Genomic DNA, 20,423 nt, shown 5'->3' with positions numbered 1-20,423 from the left:
TTGTTATTTCCATAGAGCCAGGAACAGGGTAAATTTTACCTTATTCCGATAGTTTTGAACATTATCTTTTTTTCTCAGTGTAATGAATATAAGTTCAGTCGTTAGTTAAATTATTTCGGATGAAACTAGTTTAAAATAATTTCTCACTTTACTTTTATTCTGTTGATAAATACATTGAAAAAATAAATAAAGCTAATGCATACGTGGTATAGATCTACGCAAACTTGAAACGCTTTATTGGGAATTAAAAATTTGTAACTAGCTGTGAAGTTTTTCAGCTAACTTAACCCCAAATTAATAACTTTTAAAAAAATTATTTTATATAGTGTTCGGTTAGTTTATTACTGACTAGATTTTTCTTTCCTTTAAATAGTGTAGGCTTAAATTATTTGATTTTACTGAAAAGGAAATAGGTCATTTTGCTAAAATAAATTTTCTTCTGAAATACAGGTCATTTGGCTAAAAGAAAATTTATGAATAAATAGAAACTATTTTACAAAAAAAAATTTTCTTCTGAAAAATAAAAGTCATTTATACTGAAAGAAATTTTCCATTGAAATATAGGTCATTTCACAAAAAAATCGACTTAAAAAATATAGGTCATTTTACTAAAGGAAATTTTCTTAATTCTTACAGCGTATTAGGGTGACACTGATTCTGATTAGAATGCATCGTTGTTTCATAATTTATGATACTAGTAAAAGCATTAAAAGTTATTAGAAGCATTAAGTGAGTTAAACTTAAATTGAAAGAAAAATGTATAATGTCAAACTAATAATATTTTTTAATTTTGTATAAAAGACCTAACACGGCCTTCAATTCTTCAAAACTTATTAAATCAATTGCGTTTTCTGGGTTGACAGAAAATAATTACTTTAAAAAATTGTCAATTTTGATAAAGTACTCAGAAACCTTGAAAACTGCCAAACTAAGTTGTAACTAAAAATTATTATAACGATCTAGTGGAAAGACTATACTGTATGGTCTTTCCGCTATGGTCTTTCCGCATACTGTCAGAAAATAATAAGCTCAATCATTTTCTGGAAAAGTTTTGTAATAAGAGTTTAGGTACAAGAGTGCATGTAAATACTTCATGAAAAAGCCTTTTTACTCTAAGAAAATTTTATATTTTTTCTAAATGAAATATTTTTAGATAAATAAAAAAATTATTCAGTTACCCATGATGAGCGGAGTTTAAAAAAATAAACAAGCTTTCTAAAAGAACATTTGATTCCTGTCGTAATAACAGAAGCACTTTTTTCGCAGTTCAAAAAAGTTTTCACTGTGTTAATGTTCACAATTAATGTTAAGCTCAATGTTTAAAATAGATCTTTTTTAATGAAAGCTGCTCAGGCACTTTATTATTGCAGTCAGTTTATTTGCTTGAAACTTCATGGAGATTAATTTGACATCTCCAGTCATCATAGTATCAAGTTTCATCAAAATTGGCTGCTGCAATATGGACAAAGATTTTTTTTATCATGGAACTGATGATTGTGTCTTTATTTAAAGTAATTGTATATTTCCAATTGTTTATAACAAGTATCATCACGCCTACATGTAAGAAATTTCGGACTGAGCTACGGTAAGAAAAAATCGGCACTCAGTGGAGCCGGTAATTTTTATCATAAAATCCATTTTTACAGGAACATGTTACGGAACTAAAAAATCTGATATACCATAATTTTTAGAGTAATAATTACCGTAAATAAATAAATATTAATTCTAATTAAATAAATATTGCTGTAAAATTGATGGCATAATATTTTATGCTGAAAATAAATTTTATGAAAGATACACCCAAAGTGCCTGTACTTTATACCCAAATTTTTTCCAAATATTTTATAGTGTACAGCAGATATAATTGTCCTGTGTCATAGACTTAATCATAAATATTTTAATTATTTATAATAAAAATAACTAATTATATCAAATAATTAAAAATTCAATTCTCAACTGATCAACAAGCTCTAAATACAAGCATTTTACTATAAAAGTATGTACGCATTTTTAGACACGAATGTAGTACATCAATTGGCACGAGTAATAGTCTCGGACTGCAACACTATAATCTAACTGCAGCAGTCACGCAACAGTTACACAAGACATGCAATAAGGCTTAGTTAGTCCACTGAGTAATTTTCTGTATATGTTTCTGTATGCAAAAGCTTACTGTTATTATATTAAAAAAAATTCCGTTACCAATTGACATGTGAAGATCTGAGTGGACAAAGATTCGAAGTGATACTTAAACCAGTTTGAGTAAATTATCTTTTAAGTTCATAAGGTGAAAATAATAAATTAAGTTTATGTTTTGCCTATTATTTCCTATCGCCTATTATTTCCTATATGCAAACTTCTTATCTTCTTTCCTATCTGCAAACCCCTAACACTTATTATACTGCGTCATAACGTTCCTTCTCTTGGCGTTTTGATTTGCCGTCTAAGGACAGGCTTTCTAAGGATAGACGACTCCGTTTCGTGCCTAATGCTCAAGGAACTTTTTTTCCACTCCAAAAAACTCAAATGTTGCCACTGTTTACCTTCATCTTCTGATATCTGTGAAATTCAAAAACATGAGCAAAATAATAATATTGCATGGTTAAATAATAATTTTAACCGAAAAATCTCAATGTTTTTTTTATAAAAAAAACAATTTTCCTAAGACGATTGTCCATAAAGCTTTTAGAACTTGTATCGACGTTTTATCGACTATTACGTCTTATATATCGGCTTGCTCAATTATGTAGTCATTTGTGCCATCATTCTTTCGTGCTTAATATCAAATGCTCATCTCTTTAAAGTCTTTCCGAATCTAAATATCAAACACCATTGAACATAATTGGACAACCGGCAATCTAAACCACATTTTATTATATTCTTTTAAAAAATTTCAATACCAAACTAAAGCAAAAATCTTTTTTTAAAGAAATGTGTTTTCTTTCAAGCAGAAAACATATATTTAGGAAAATGGTACTGTTCTGTCTTTATCAATTATGTATTTAGGAACTGTTCTTTATTAACATAGCAATTTTGAATTCCTCTTTTGCTTGGGCCATTTTCTCTGGATTCCTCATCAAAGATAATGCTGTCATGGCCATGGCTTTAGCAGCGTTTAAAGTCGAAGGTTGAGCACGTGGAGCTCCTGCTGCATTAGTAAACTCTTCAGTGTGATTCGATGCTTCAGTATAGATGTTGTAAAAAGGATGGATTGATGGAACTACGTGAGAAACGTTTCCCATGTCTGTGGATCCAACTGGAAGAATTCCAAGTTTTGCTGGATCAGTGGGTGATTTTGATCCTGTAAAGAAGAATTTTCCTGATAAAATGAAATTCTTGATGGAAATTTCCGTGTAAACTTCACACATCTTTGCTGTATTAGGTAAATGTTTTATTTGATGGTTGGATAGATTATTAGTCGATTATCTTTAAAATGTTGAAATGTCCATATGATTCACGACCTTTTTGAATCATGCTAGGACAGCAAAAATTGAAAGCAACATTAGATAGATAAATTTTGTATGTAACTATGTTTAAAGTTGTACTTTTCCGTTTGTTGCATAAAGATGGACTAGGTATTCCGTTTTAAGATCTGATGAGCTATGCGTGTATTATTTTTAAAATGTTCATTGATCAATACTAGCAAAAAACTGTTAGAAACACTATAAAAAAAAGTTTCAAATGCATTTAACATACTGTGTTGCAATTATATATATTTTTTAAATGCTTATAGATTTTTAAAAAAATTGGTGTTCGTAATATATATATATAATAAAACTATTATAAATTTTAAGTAAAGATAAACTAGGTTTCTTGTTTTATGGCCTAATGAGCCATGTGTGTATTGTTTCTAAAATGTTCATAGATAAATATTAATAACAAACTATTAGAAACACAATAAGAAAGTTTTAAACATTTAACGTATTGTGTTGCAAATATAATTTTTTTAAATGCTTATAAATTGTTTTTTTAAAAAGCATTTAGTGCTGATAATATAAACATCACATAATATCTTTCAATAAAAAATAAAACTATACATAAAATCAAAAAAAATTTCCCTAAATTCAATTTAGAAAGATTTTTAAAAACTATTGTGCATGATGTAATTAGTGTAATACTAATACACAGTCCAGTCACATTAATGTGACCACCTGTTAAATACCAGCATAACCACCTTTGGCAGAGCGGACCGCTACGAGACGTGCAGGAACGGATTCAGTTAGGTTTACTCGTGGTAGCCCGTTGGTTCATCTGGGCGGTCAGTTGCTCAACAGTTGCGCGTCTATTCGCCCGAACGCATCTCCGTCGCCTTCGTTTGCCTCTGTCATCTATAGCCCGTGGTGCACCACATGTACCACGCCGCATATTTTGGATAGTGCCATTTTGTCATGCACGTTATACTTTTACCACGGTGGCACGTGAACAGTTCACAAAATTAGCAGTTTCCGAAATGCTCCCACCCTTGGCCCGAAAGCTAATAATCATGCCCTTTTGGACGTCGGATTAATTGATATGTTTCTGCATTACGCCAACAATTGAAATACTTTCCGGTGCCTTAGGACATTCTTTATATACACTCCATTGTAATGTGCTGCCACCTGCGATGAGGTCGAAAATAGGTAGTAGGTGGTGGTTACATTAATGTGACTGTGTAGTTTAAGGAAAACACTCCATATTTTTTTATCAAATACAAATGTTTAATATGAATAATTTTAATATAGGTGACAACCAAAGCTTCCGAAAACCATGCAACTTCTTCAATTTTCTTTTAAATAAAATTTTAAAAAAAAGAATTTTAAAGTCACACTGATATTGTTGAAGTTAGTCACTGAACTTAAAAAAAAAGAATCAAAATCTGAGCATATTGTCAGTATGAAACTAGAAAATACATGCGGATGAACGTAATATTATATATTAGTCTGTTAAATGCATTTTCTTGCTTACATTTACTGTGCTATGTAAAGTTTACAATGTAGAGAATTATAATTTAGAGCATTGTTACTTATTTTCATACTTATCATGAGGAATAATTTTGAAGTTATGAATTAGTTAGTGATGGTTATGAATGCTAACACTGTATACTTTCATACGTTGAAGTTTTGTGATTTTAAGGATTATGAGTATGATATGTTGATGGATGGGCATGAAGATAGGAAAGCTGTATTGAATTTTCTTTTGGTTTATGGAGAAAAAAGAAAATATAACACAGATATCTCAGGAAGCTATTAATCGATTTTGGTGCGATTGTTTTACTTAAAACCTGAATAAAATCAAGCATTATGTGTTTTAATTACTTCAGTTTTACAGTTTAGACAATTTTATTGAGTCTTATTGGAATCGTTGGCTTTTTAAGAAATATAAAGAAAGCATTATTTTACTAAAAAAAAAGAACTCTAACATTAAAGGATTCAAGGTAGCTTTGTTTAATGAAAAATTTGAGCTAAAATTGGTTCACAACTTTCGGTGTCCAAAAATTGACATTTGAGTAAGCATGGCCGACAAAAATCAAGATTCAAAGTATTAAGTTTCCAATTTTTTGTGTGAATAATACACTTCTTTAGCCTCAAATAATAAACTGTGGGAAACATAGTTTACGTGGACAGGGGACGTGAAGTAGTACGATCAAACAAGGATTTTTTTTTTTTAACTACCATCTACAAAATCGAATTTAATGAAAAATTCCTTTGCTTTGTTTAAAAGATGTTTCGTTCTACTTTTCGTTTAATTTATTTGTCATTGATTTTATTATTTTAAAGTGTTAAAACTAAAAGATTTTCTTTTTTATCATTATTTTACAATAGAAGCTCTGATTTTTGTTCCAAAAATGGGTAGTTACGTAATTAGCATTAAAAATGAGCTTCTACTGCACAAAACAAGCTAAAACTATATTTACATATTAGTTGTAACTTATTTACATATTAGTTGTAACTTATTTACATATTAGTTGTAACTTATCTACATAAAATTATTTACATATATCTCCAACTGCAAAAGCTACACGTTTTCCAGATTTCTTTTGGAGAGAAATAAAATAACACCCATTACAGGTAGTGTCTTCTGCAAACAGACAATATAATTTCAGTTTCATATTTTTTTCTATTTTTTCAGAGAATGGAAATAACTTCTGTTCCATTCTGTTTTACATTTTTACAAAGGGAAAAATAATGTTTTCTACAAATATAATCCGTTTAAAACAGACAATAAATTCTATTTCGCTCTCTTCTAATTTTTTTTTTCAGGAGACGAAAATAACTTCTGTTAAAATCCGAGTTTTTTTTTATAAGCAGACAATAACTTGCTATTTGTTCTATTTGAACTAGAATGATTTTGCAGGAAGGGAAATTAACTTCTGATACAGATAGACTTAGTTACAAACTGACACTAATTTTTCTGCTCCATATTTTTCATCAGGAAATGAGTAATTTCAGTTTTGTTCTACATTTAGCGAAAAGTAAAACTAACGTTTCTTGTCAACAAGTTACAAACAAACACTACCTTCAGTTCTCTTCTACATTTTTTTTTCAGAAAGTAATAACAACTTCTGATAAAGTCCCACTCTGTCATAAACAGACATTATCATATACTTCGTCTTATTCTACATTCGCTTTATTCTACATACAGGAAGCAAAATTAACTTCAGTTACACACAGAATCTATTACAACCAGACAATAACTTCTGCTATGTTTTCTTCTAGGTATTTTATAGAAATGAAAAATAATTTCTGTTACAAAAGTTAGTTAATTTGAATTTCGTTTAACAAGTTTTGTAACTGGAAAGTTATCATGCGAATCATTTGAATATAGACGTGTGTCTTAATTTGATTTGGGGAATTTTCAAAGGGGTTTTATAATTTGCATATGCCTTATAAGATGTAGGAAATTATAGTAATAACATTGAGAAAACCCATTTAATTATAGTTATACTTTTTGTGCAAAAATATTTCTTACCTAAATTTTTTTCAAACAATCTACACATAGTATTGTTTGTTACTAAGTCATAATACATATTATCTTCATCAAAATTTGCTTTGTAAGAACATCCAGCAGATATTGCAGCTCCCACAATGCATTTTTCCACTTTTTCTCTCAACACCTGTAAATCCTTGATACTTTGGGCACGGCAATAAATTTCAACTCTTGATTCAGCAGGAATGATGTTTGGCGCAGTTCCTCCTTTTGTAATTATAGCTGAAATTGAGAAAAAAAAAACAATTCTGATGTAAAACAAAAAAGAGGTAGCCATGATTCTAAATAAGCAAATTAGTAAATTAAACCAATTGTAGCCCGGGAGCAGAAATCTGCCTGTAAGGCAGCGGGCAGTTCTGATAATCAGAGCATTTATAGATAATTTTTTATCTAAGATTTTCTCTCAATAAGAGACAAAAAAGAAGAGAGATATTATCAAAGAAAAGTAAGAAAAAATAACAATAATAAATCTTATTTATTAAAGCATAAGTCTTAAGTACATAGAACTCATAATTAAAAAAACAAGGGAAAGAAAAAAATATATAAACTTGTCTAAAAAAATTTAAAATACCGGGAAACAAAATAAAGAAAAGCTATAATCTCGACGTCAGCTCACACGATTATAGCCTTGAAGAAAGTGCTTTCTAATATTGTATTAATATATCATAAGCAAAATATATCAATACAATGTGAAGTGTACCAAAAAAATATTGAAACGGAAATAAAACATATTAAGCAAAAAATAAAAAATAAAAAATACAGAATGAAACACAAAATGTAACATACAAACTGAGAAGCGAATTTAAATGTCTTTACACTTACCGGCATCTTGCAAAAATATCTACCTGACAAGTTTTTTTTTATCCGTTGTTAAACAGCTGACCCAATTATGAGTTAACGTCTACGAATGTTCATCTTTTACTTTTGAACCCAACAGAGGATCGTGGGATGTATTTTATGGCGCTCTTATGAATCTCGTCATCAGCTCGCACGATAATATCAGCAAAAAAGAGTGCTTTCTAATATTGTATTGATATGGTCAAAGCAAAATACATCAATACAATAGTTGTAAGATATTGTACCTATATATTTTGTACATTTGTTATATCTCGTTAGCAATCTGCAGGCATAAAAGTAAACGAAAAGTACCTATTGATTTTCAAAACTTCTAAATAAATTTATTGACAATAGAATGATCAAACTCCAATTACTGGTGTTGATATTCTTGCAAAAAAACTTCGACTGATACTTAGACAAGTTATCTTGATAAGTTTCATTGTAACGATCTTGACTTGGGTAACTTTAAAGTTGTTATTTTATTAGAACTTTTATAAAAAAAATTGTAAAGTTTAGTGCATGAATCTAACAATTTGCAAGAATGTAAACTATATTTTTATAAAAAAAATCCCACGTATGTACACAAACTTACGATTAAGAATTTAAGACCAAGGGCGAAAAACGATTTGTGTCCATGAAAGCTGATTCTGTGAAGAAAAAAAGAGAAAAAAGAAAAAGAAATACATTTACAGGCTTGAAATTGTTCAGGAGCTAGTGAAAATCTAGCTAGTGATCGAAATTGAGCTAGGGATTGTGAAAATCTAGCTAGGAATTGAGCTAGTGATTGAAATCGTAACAATGAAAATGTAAATGAATATCACAAGCATTAATTTACATCACCCAAAACTTTTAAAACAAATTTACAATATTTGATATTGAGAAAAAAATTACATTTGAAAATCCGGTTGGACAAGAACTGTTTCGTTCTCGAAATCCCTCTCTAATCTCTATCTTCTTCAATTTAACTCCAGACGTCTTCTTCACTATGATTTTCCTTGTTCACCTTGTCTACTGGTGAACCGGAACCGTTTTTCTCTAGAATGGCCGATCTTCAAACTGCAATAACTCTCGGGGAGAACCAGTTTTCCACATTATTGATTTGTCAAATCTCAGTACTCTTAATGAGATCGTCATTTTTGTGAATAATAGACTTAGACCTTTTTTTCCCTCTATGTCTTAATTTATTTTATTTTCTGCCGATTACTGATTATTAATTATAGATTGAACAAGTTTTTCTAATTATCCGTATTTTAACCCATTTTTGTCAAACGGGAGATTCAGATGTAAGATTTTATTGAATGGAAATAATAAGTTTACAGACTTACCGTGTAATCTGCAAGTCGGTTTCATTTGTTGTCTTAGTAAACCCAAATTTTGATACAGATTAACTGCTGCGTCGAGTGCATTGATACCTTCCCAAGGGAAAGCCGATGCGTGAGACTCTTTTCCCCGGAAGTCTACACTTACCTGAAAATAACCAAGATGATACGATTAATGATGCGGAATGATAATTTATTCATTGCTGATTAGTGATAATTTATTCATTCATTATACAGAAAAACATTTTTTTCTGTGGCGTGAGACTTTTCAACAGATATTAAATATTCTAACGTCGCTAATTTCAAACTTGCAGTCAATGTCTCAGAGTCACAGTTTTTTAATAAAATTTTTAGTCACTTTTTTGCTGCAATGTACAAGTTCAAAAACATTATATATAACAAGGAATCACATGAATATTAGGACTAACTTATGGAAGACTTAAGGCACATCATCAGGATTAAAATTGAGTCGGAACTCTCGCACAGAAATGTTGCCATACGCCGCTAGAGGTGCTTCGTGTGCTTCTGCACTAGTCTTAATAGAGAGGCGTCTTTAGCCGCATACAATGACATTTCTGGGCATGGGTTCCTATGCAGTTTTAATCCTGAGGATATATGCCCTAACTCCCCTAGATGTTTATTGTAACATTTACTCGATTCTTGTTATAGATAACATTTTTAAACTTGTATATCTCGACGAAAAGTAGAATAAATATTTCATTTAAAGAAGTCTATAGCTTTAGAAGAATAACTAGTGTCATATTTGAAATCCTCACAACCGAATTAGGCAAGATGAAGTGTTTGTATAAATGCAACAAAAAATTTGTTCCCCAGTGTTATTGATTTAAAATCACAAACAACCCCCTTGTGTCGTACGCAGGGACTACATTCCAATTAGTATTAACAAAATAATCTCAAAGGGTTAATTCTTTATTGATTTGAAAAAAATAATTATTGCTTTCTGTTATGAGTCACAATTAATTCATTATTGTTTTGAAATTATAATAATTTATTTAAATTGTTTGGAAATTTAATAATTTATTCATTATTGGTTTAAAACAATAAATTATTTATTATTGATCTGAAATCATAGCTTGTTTATTATTAATCTAAAACTATAATTAGTTTATTATTAATTTAGCATAATAAATGTACCTTTTTGCATCTTAAGTAATGTTTAATTTATTATTGATAAGAAATCACAATTTATTCATTATTGATTTAAATTCGTAATTCATTCATTTTTGATTTGAAGCAATTAATTGTTTAATTTTGAAATAAAACTAGAATTTCATTAACGATTTGAAATCAATTAGTTGTAGTTTTTGGCTTAGTTTAATGTACAACATAAATGTTTCGATTATTCCTTTTTTTAATGGTCGGAGGTTAAACAAATTTAAAACACTATTATTAAGGTCGCATCATGCATATATTTCTTAATTCTCATTAAATTCATTTATATGAAAATTCATGGGTGTGTGTCAGTGTGTGTCGTCTTATACTAAACTGCTCAAATTAAAACAAGTCATAATACATAGTTTATTATCCAAAAAAAAATCGCAAAATTCGTTCGAAAAAATACTTTAAATTTTTAAACTGACAAATTAGCTGCGTTAACGAAAGTTTAAAAAATTACACTTTTTTTATTGTCTAATCACAAGGCAGCTAGCATGCAGTTTTATATATATATGAAAATCTCCGAAGATCCCCTGACGGGGTAGGGACGGGGTTTAGTTTAGTTTATATATGAAAATGATTATAAAATGATAGTTCTTTTTATATATTTCCTTTTATTCGTGCATAATAAGAATTAAAATTTGCTGAGGTAAATAAATAAATAGCTGGTGTATTGCTGACGCTTTGTCGATGTCTTGGCGTGGTGATGTCGAAACTGGGCAACAAACTTCGGATAAGTAAGTACCAGCTTCAGAAATGATTTTAACAAAAATACTAAAAGCAATTAGAAGTTACTTCTCATTTTTAATAAAATATTCCTTCCATTCCAATTTTTACTTTAATGATTGTGCAATTAGTTAAATACCATGCGAGCAATTTCAGATAATTTTGTATTGAAAAATTGATTGATGTAACTCATGCAAGTCATTTATTAAGTTAGTTGTTGATAAAAAAAAAGTTTCGCATGCAATTATATCATTAAATTTTTAATGCAATTAACCGTTTTCAAAGGAAAGTAAAATAATAGAACTCAGTGAATAACGAGTAATTATTACAAAGCAATTAAGGTAAAAATTTCGATGTCGTATCACAAGCCTAACAGGCACGCATTTTTTGTGACCATAATGGCTGTTTCAAATAGCGACCAAATTATATTGACGAATTATATATAACTGGTTATTTTTATTTAGATAATCTCAAAAGCGATCAGCAGAAAGTTTTTATTCTTCTCCGATTTTTGTGTTTTTGAATAAGATTTTCAATTCAATAAACTCTTGCTTATTTGTTTGCTTATTTGTTTGTTTTTTTAATTCGTTTTTTTAACGAAATACAATAGGTAGGTTGAATTTTACGAAGAAAAATCGCGTTTACTATTTCATTTTCATTATACATTTTACAGTTTCTGTATATTACGATAACATGCTTACCGGCATTTCATAAAGATATTTTTTTTCTACACTCATTTGTTATGAATTCAATACCTCTGAGACCAGTGGAATTTGTGCTTTGCGATACTGATGAAGATGCTGAACATATTCTTCTTCATTGTAGTCTGTATGCGAGTGCCCGAATGAATTTAAAGACTGACTTGAGACGTCTTTCTATTTGTTGGCCACCTGTTTTATCAGAACTGGTCAAAAGTATTGAAAGTCTTGCGGAATTTTGTTTTTAATGTAAATTTTTCTTCTTTTTGTTTTATACTTACAACTGTAAGCCTCATGCCATACTTTGTGGTGCATGAGGAGTTTTAAGTCGTTTAAATTTAAAAAAAAAATACCTCTGAGAATGCAAAACGATTTATACTATATTTATTAATTTATTTCCAGAACTAGATTTTAATAAGAATAACAAATTTTAATAAGAATAAGAACAACTAAAAGGTTCAAAGGGGACGAATATAGCAAGTATATAAAACAAATTTTACAAACAGTGAATTAGACAATTTTGCTAATATTCAAATATAATAACTGCACTGCACCTCAGAATGATAGGAAAAGCATAAATATTGCACAAAACAGGGATTTTGTGCATAATTTGATTTTAATTTTCATCATAACTACACTTTTCAACTAAAGAAAAGTTTTTTATCTTGGTACAAATTTAACTTTTTATTTTTTAAGACCTAGATTAAATAGTAACCTTTTGGGAGAAATGCATTTTATGTTTTTTTATAAAAACAAATTTTTTTGATAATGAAATAAATTTTTCTACACTCTTCATTTTTTGATTGTAACAAGATTTAGTTTACCATAAATCCTTGGCGATTGGATGTTACTTCGTCAATAACAAATATTTTAAATTCTTAGGTTTGAAATTTATAAGTCAGTTCAGATTAATTCGATTGATGAAATTTTTTTCCCGTCACGGGATTTATGTTTCTTTATTTTCAAGTAAATAACATTAAGAAAGTGGCGAAAGATTACATTAACCAATATAAATCTCGAAATTTATATTAAAATTTAAATTAAAAAATTTAATAAAGTGCGATAGAAGTTTAATCTATTAATAAATATCATCAACGAAGAAAATTGGTTCTTTTTTATTTCTTCTCATTGCGTCAGACAATTTGTATTGCTTTAACTGTGGTTTTTCTCTGTATTGCTCCATTTTCAAAATAAGCTTAGACAGAGCTGACTTTAGATAGACCAAGCATGATCTAACAGTCGCGTGAAAACTCACAGCAGTTATAAAATAAGCATATTATTCGTAAAATAAACGTCCTTTCACATGACAACGGAGCCTTCGAAAAAGAGCCTTAAAGAAGCCTATCGACCGAAATTAACCGTCGAGGGGTAGAGACAAGTAAGCTAAAGGAAGTATATTAACACTCTATAACAAAAAACTCGACGCACCAAGAAGGAGTTGTCCGATTGAAACGAAAATTGGTGGATAGGAAGACAATGTACAGAATAGTTAAGGATCAAAATTTCAGAACAATTGAATAATTTATTGTAGAGTTACAGTAACAAGTTCAATAAGGTGTTGACCCGCCTCTAGCCTGGATACAAGCTGCCACACGGCGTGGCATAGACCGATAAAGCTCCCGGATGGTCTTTTGCGGTATTTCCTACCAAATTTGATCCAATTGTCGAACGAGGTCATCAACATTCCGTGCCAGATGCAATCGCCTTCCCATCATATCCCAGACATGCTCGATGGGAGAGAGATCTGGTGATCTGGCGGGTCAAGGAAGAGTTTGACAAGCTTTCAGACAGTTCATAGCAACACGTGCCGTATGTGGTCTGGCATTGTGCTGCTGAAAAACCAGCCCAGGGCGCTGCAAAAGGAACGGTAGCAAAACCGATCTTAGGATGTCGTTGACGTACCACTGTGCAGTAAGCGTACCTCTAATGACGACCAAAGGGGTTCGACTGTCAAAGGAAATGGCGCCCCAGACCATAATGCCATGTTGAGGGCCGGTTTGGCGTGCAATAGTGAAGGCAGGATCCCCCTCTGCCCTATGCGTCTCCAAACACGTCTTCGATGATCGTCAGGACACAGTTGGAAGCGGGATTCGTCGCTAAAGACTATACGTCCCCAGTCGGCATCATTCCAGCCTGATCGAGCCATGCACCACTGTAATCTGGCACCAAGGAGCAATCGGATGATTGCTTCTTGTTGCGTCGATTTTTTTGTTATAGAGTGTATGTTGTGCTCAACTTCCCATGTTAAAGTCGGTCAAATTGATTTTATTTTCTATGCGGGGAACTAAACATTGTAGAATAATAAATAAAATATCATATGAAGATGCCGACTACACCTTTAAACGAAAAAATTTTTTCTTTAGGATTGAAATCAACTGAGATCTGAGATCCTAAATTTCATAATTGAAATTTAGGAAAATTATTTTGGTTAACAGGCTAAACAAGTTTGCCATTATTTAATTTTTCATAGACATGTTAGGCTTAGCAGAGGTTGGGGCATTAATAAAAGAACAAAATAAATAATTCCTTTTAGCTTGGAATTAGTTAACTTATAACCTCTTTCAAATTGCGGTAGTTAAATTTTTGGATGGACAGAAGTATACCGGAATACTTTTCAAGATAACCAGATTATGTTATTTATACATTTCATTCAATTACAACCAATTAAATTCTTCTTCTTAAATGACTTAGGCTTTGAGATATAAAGTAAGGTATATGCAATCACGAATAATAATTATTTCTTTATTAAGAAGCTAGATGCTGGAATTAATAAAAAAATAAAGCAGGTAAAGCAAAAATAAAGCAAGTAAAAACAAAGCAAGTTAGAAAGCAAGTTTTCCCGCAATTTTATATTTGTTCTAAGCAACAAAGATAGTCCTCCAATCCTAAAATTACTTAAATACGAAAAAAAACTACAATTAAACTATTTCTAAATGATCTATTACTAAAATAACTTTTTTAGGCATTTCTCGTTTAAATTTGATTATCTATTTGGTCGCTTAAATTTCTAAGCAATAAAAATCTAGATTAAGATTCGTAACATTTTGATGCGAATAAAAATGTTAAAGCTAAGCAAAAATAATAATCTAACGAAGTAATAAAATTGAAAACAAAAGAAATAGTTAAATTTGGATGTTTAGTTGATTCGCTTTTCTAATAATTATATTTAAAGTTTCTTCTATGGTGATTCAGACTCACATTCTTTAGATGAATCTTTACTCATAATAAAATACAAAGTGGATGTGTGGAAGGGTGTGTATAAAGTGATAAAGTCACAATAAAAAATACTTGCTGCTAATCTGCTCAAATTTATTGGATTGAACCAATCTGCTTTAAGAGGATGAACCATCATGGCAGCATCTACGTCCTCGAACGCTCCCAGTTTTATCAATTTAACTTTACCACCACCTGATTCTTCAGCTGGAGTTCCCAAAACTACTACCTATGAAGAAATATGTTTACATTTCGAATAAGTCTTATCATTGTATTTTACAAAACATTTCAAAACATGATTGTATTTTGCAAAGCAATTACAAAACATCATTGTATTTTACAAAACATAGTTCACTTTAGTTCATAAATGTAAAGGCAAAAATACAATATTTAGAATGATACGCTTGGCGCATATGAGGTATCTGTATGAAAATTTTAAAAATTAAATTCAGAGTAGCTGATTCAGTATTAAATGAATTTTTTTTCCATCTTGGTTTTAATTGAAAAGGAATCTATCAAAGAAGTGGTACTGTCTGCACATTTGATTTCTTCCGACTGGCAGAAAAACAAATTTAAATTATTCAATTTGATGATCAGAAAACGTATGTTATTGGTTCTTAAAAACGATCTCAATCTAGTTAGAAGAAGTTTAACTAATTAAAGAACGTCAAATAGTTAGAAAAAAACCATGGCTAACTACAATTTCAACTTAGTGATTTCCTTCGACTGGCAGAAAAGCAAATAAAAGTTGTATAATTGAAAATTTGTTTTAATTCTAATCTCAAACTTTTGTTAGAAAAATCCACCATGGTTAATTATTATACAATTTCATCTTAGCTCCACAAAATAAATAGCATCAATGACGATGATGTTCAGTGAGCAAAATAAAAAACAGACCACCCTGAATAACGTTCGAGCTAATGATCGGGTCTTTACGTTCTAGGAATCAAAATGATTCAAGGAGATGACCTTAAATGTGCTAATTAATTATTGCGGTCAATATTTTAAGTTACAAAATCGTATTTTCCCTGAATAAACTTGCCTTTTTTAGATGGATTTGGATTTCTGACTCCCAAAATATAGGGGAAAGCCACAATCTGGGATATATGGTGTTAATCATCTGGTTAGGAAAGTGGTCAAAAATTTGGATCCTTTTAATGTTAATTTATTACTTTCTGCGTATTACGCCAAATCTTGGGAACTTTTTAAGGGAATCCAAAAAATTTTGCCTTTCAATATATCCATTCAAAAAATATTTAATACTTATTTACTATTTTTTATTATTTTATTTAATAATAGCTAAAAAAAATTTAAATTGTAAGGTATAAAAATTTTTACGTCATTTTTAAGAAAATAGTTTTATAGGAGGTAATTAATAATTACTTATAGGAGGTAATGTACAAAATTTGAACAAAATCGATCGTATAATTCAATAAAAATTGAATTTTAAATATACAACTTATTTAAAATTCTAATGTACATATTCCAGTAAATCTTTCAGATACGTATTTTTAAAGTTTGATTTCTCGGGAACTATTCGACATATTTCGCTCAAATTTTGTAATTCGCAACATAAATTTATATTCCTTAAAATTATTTCTACCTTACAATTCAAACTTTTTCTACTATTATTAAATAAAATAATAAATAATTACTAAAATTTGTTTTGCATGAAATTCTGTTTGAATAAACAAATTTTACAATTGTGGTTCGAAACTTTTTCACTTTGCTTAAAAATTTCAAGAGTAATTTAAAAAATACGCAAAAAGTAAAATTAACATAAAGGGGTCAAAACTTTGCACCGCTGTCCAGGAAAAACAATTTGGACCATATTTCCTAGATTGCGCCTATTTCCTATATTTTGGGAATCGGGAATCAAAATTCGCCGGGAAAAAAATTCATGTTTATTTAGGGAAACATTCTTGCGTCTAATTTCGTAACTTATAATATCATCAGTACTAATTAATTAGCAAATTTAAGGTCCCCCTTCTAACTATTGAGATAGAGTTCCAGTATGTGAAAATCCTATTGTTACAAAAAGCTATTCAGGGTGGGTTTTTTTCTAAATTTACAAATATATGTTTCATATGGTATAAATATATATAATGGTACTTTAATACGACCAATTTTTTTTATCCTATTCCGATTTAATAGTAATAACAGTCGATGACAAGTATTTAAGCTGTATATTTTATTTATCTCTATTTTCCTTCAAGAAATGTACCTCCAAAACATACCTCAAAGGTTTCAAGCATAATGGTTTTTAGGGATGGAGTTTGTTTATTGATTCTTTTTTAATGAGGTCATACCAGTCATTTTCCATGTATTTTTTTGAAACTATAAATCGATGTGTTCACAAAATTGGAGCAGGTATTTTACTACATGATATACTTTTTGCTAAGCAGAGTTTTAAACTGTTTCAATAAATTAAAATATAGTTTTTCTTTTTCTCTGCTTCCAATAATAGCTCTATATCCTTTAATTCATGCCTATTTCATTCATATCAATCTTCTGGCAATCTCTAACTTATAACTGGTATGGTAAACTATTTTTTATTGTATTTTGAGGATTTTCTTAAACTTTATTAATGTATTGATTTATTTGACAGGGAAATGCATGGAACTTTAGAGACAGGGAATTTTAGTGACATTTTAAATTTTGCACTACATGTTCACATAAATAAATAAATGAGAAGACAATTTACTCGAAATATAACTAAAAAAAGCAGAGTTGGGTAAAATATGATTACAAGAAATTATTTACTTCTTATTATGACTACAATTAATTGTAACCATCGATTATCATTTTTTGATCACACGTTTTAGGATATTTTATTCATGGTAGTTATTATATACTATTGCAAGTAATTAAAATTACATGTTATCTTAATTAAAATTGATCATAATGCATGATTGCAGAATAATTTATTCCTGTAATATTCTACATTGTATCCAACTCTGCTGTTTAGTACACTGAATGATGATATCAGTACCTTTCCCTTAATTTTAGAATCATTTTCCATTGCTTCTTTAATACTGATGGCGGCTGCCAGACCCGCTTCAGCAATCAAATTATGTCCACATGCATGACCAATACCAGGTAAGGCATCGTATTCCAAAATAACAGCAATGCTTGGGCCGTCTCCTTAATATTTTGTTATTAAAAGTTACATTGTAATAATTTTCAATCATAAAATGTATTGATTAAGAAAAATATGAACTATGCAACATAATGCTAATAAAAAAGCAATATTTAATTATTAATTAATGAAAATGACAATAAGATAAGTATTTTTACTACATTTTTATTGACTCGTGTTCTTTATATTTGAACCATTTTCCGACTTGATCAAAACTGAATTGGAACTCTGTTTTAATCTCACATTATAACTGTGATTCTGAGCTGAATATCAATAAGACTCTTAATTGTTTCTTGGAAAATGCAAGTAAATTTTATCGCCAAGAAAATTTTTGTTTCGTCAATTTATATTTCAACTACAAACTATATCGCATCTATATTCGGCAAATTAATGGCGACATTATCACAACTTTATTTATCGAAATTTAAAAAGGAACTGAAAGAAAGTTACAGACATGAAACTTAAATAAAATTTTTAAAAACTACTTTTTTAAAATGTTTTAAATTGGAAAAATGTCTTGATTTTTTTATTAGACTTAAAATGGACATCAAGTCTTAAACAACATAGAGAGAATCATTAAAGTGAAAAAATTTCTGTCACAGCCAAAAAACTCTCCTTGGCCCTGATGTTTATCGAAATTGCTGAGCTCTACGTTTTTCGCTTTAGGCTTCAGAAAAACAAAATTATTTCCGATTTAACCTACTAGAAAAACGTAGTTTTAATACATTTTAATTTTTTGTTTTGAAATGTATATTAAACATTTATAAACCCGCTATTATTTTTACCAGTGCATTTTTGATAAATTAAGGTCAGAGTAATTTTATCTTAGATTCTTTATCAATTAATGTTAATAAACGCTGTAAATTTGAAACAGAAATTGATTATCAATAAGAAATTTAATTAATGACCTTTCTCCCTTCCACTATTTTAATTCAATTTTTTAACTGTGACGTCAAATCAGACAATTAAAAAATAGCCATTCATTTTATTTACAAACGGAAAATTTAAACCGCTCTTATAACATATAACTATCCCGTGTTCTTTGTTGGCCAAGAACTATCCAATCCATCTCGTCGTCAGTCATTATAGCGCTTTTCTTTCAGTGGCTTTAAATTTGTTCAACTGCCACTTTGGGCTTTTGCCGAAAAAGGGCTCTAAATCAGTGGTTACCAACTGGCTGCCCGCGAACTAAAATATATTAGTTGTCTTTTTTGCGGGCTATATTCGGAAGAACTCTATATGGATTTAAAATACTTTTATTTCGCTTAAAAAAAATTTTTTTTTTAAAAATAAACTTATTTTCTTTGTTTTTGCGAAATCTAACATACCAACAGTGCAAAAAAATGTATTTCTCAGGTTTTGCATCCAAGAAAATATTTATTCAAATACGAAAATAATCGTGTATGTTGCTCCTTTTTTTTGTATTTTTGAATATAATTTAGCATGTGCGTATCAGAAATTTTCTGGAAGAATTTCTCCGATTTAACTTTTTGTAACCACTCATTTTGGACGAAATTAATTACATTTGTAAATTTTGTGGCCAGAATTTTTTAATATGCAATTAAATATTTTTGAAAATCGATTTCTTATTTAAATTTTTAATTCAATACTTTTGTTTTGCGCAACTTGATAAAAATCTGACAGTAATATTTAATGTTCCTTCAAACATAAAAGAGTCCTACATAAAATTTTGATAAAGTTGTGGTCCGCCCTTTGACTGGTGTTTTCAATTGCTATGCCCGGCCTGATGTAAGTTGGAAACCCCTGCTCTAAATGATGTCTGATTTCGAAAGGTGCTCCCGGGGCGCGACAACATCTTATGCTGGCTCTGTTTATTTTGCCTTATTAACTCCACAATGAATGGCACAATATCTTACAAATATAATTAAATGTTAACTAATTAACTCAAATAAGTAAGCAATATACATTTTTGTATCATACAAATGATAAACTATTTTAGAGAATTATTTTTAATAACAAAAAGTATCTCACCTGAAGAAAATTCTGCTCGAAAAGCTGTTTGTAATAAATAGTTCTTATGGACTTCAAAACCGTATTTAAAAAGAGCATCCGTTAGAAGGTTATGAGCATATACTTCCTCAAATTTCAACTCTGGATTTTTCCAAATGTTTTGACTAATAGAATTTAAAAACAACTTTTCTCTGTCAATAACAGATCTTACAATTTTGGAATCGTTCTCGCTCATTGTTGCTAGGAAAGATCTTCGCGAATAAATGAGTCTTGAATTCGAGCAAGCGTTTATCTTCAAGATAAAGGATAATTATCTTTAAACAATGTGTGTTTTTTTTATAAATGCTTAATACTATTGATTAAGGGAAACAATAAACA

The 20,423-nt window shown here is 29.6% G+C and overlaps 1 protein-coding gene across 1 annotated transcript; it reads right to left on the bottom strand.

Annotated features, from left to right (window-relative positions):
- Positions 1-2,853: 2,853 nt before the first annotated feature.
- Positions 2,854-20,326, bottom strand: LOC107444023 (xaa-Arg dipeptidase). The gene is made up of 6 exons (XM_016058068.4): positions 20,067-20,326; positions 17,928-18,079; positions 15,015-15,164; positions 9,129-9,270; positions 6,949-7,188; positions 2,854-3,301 (listed from the first exon to the last, which is right to left on the bottom strand). Exons 1-6 carry the CDS (start codon positions 20,278-20,280, stop codon positions 3,003-3,005), a joined length of 1,197 nt encoding a protein of 398 aa, XP_015913554.2. The 5' UTR covers positions 20,281-20,326; the 3' UTR covers positions 2,854-3,002.
- Positions 20,327-20,423: the final 97 nt, after the last annotated feature.

This window comes from Parasteatoda tepidariorum, chromosome 3 (assembly GCF_043381705.1).
Source record: "Parasteatoda tepidariorum isolate YZ-2023 chromosome 3, CAS_Ptep_4.0, whole genome shotgun sequence".
NCBI classification, from domain to species: domain Eukaryota; kingdom Metazoa; phylum Arthropoda; class Arachnida; order Araneae; family Theridiidae; genus Parasteatoda; species Parasteatoda tepidariorum.
Note: the sequence above shows the minus strand (reverse complement) of the source record. Positions and strands in the feature narration are given on the sequence as shown.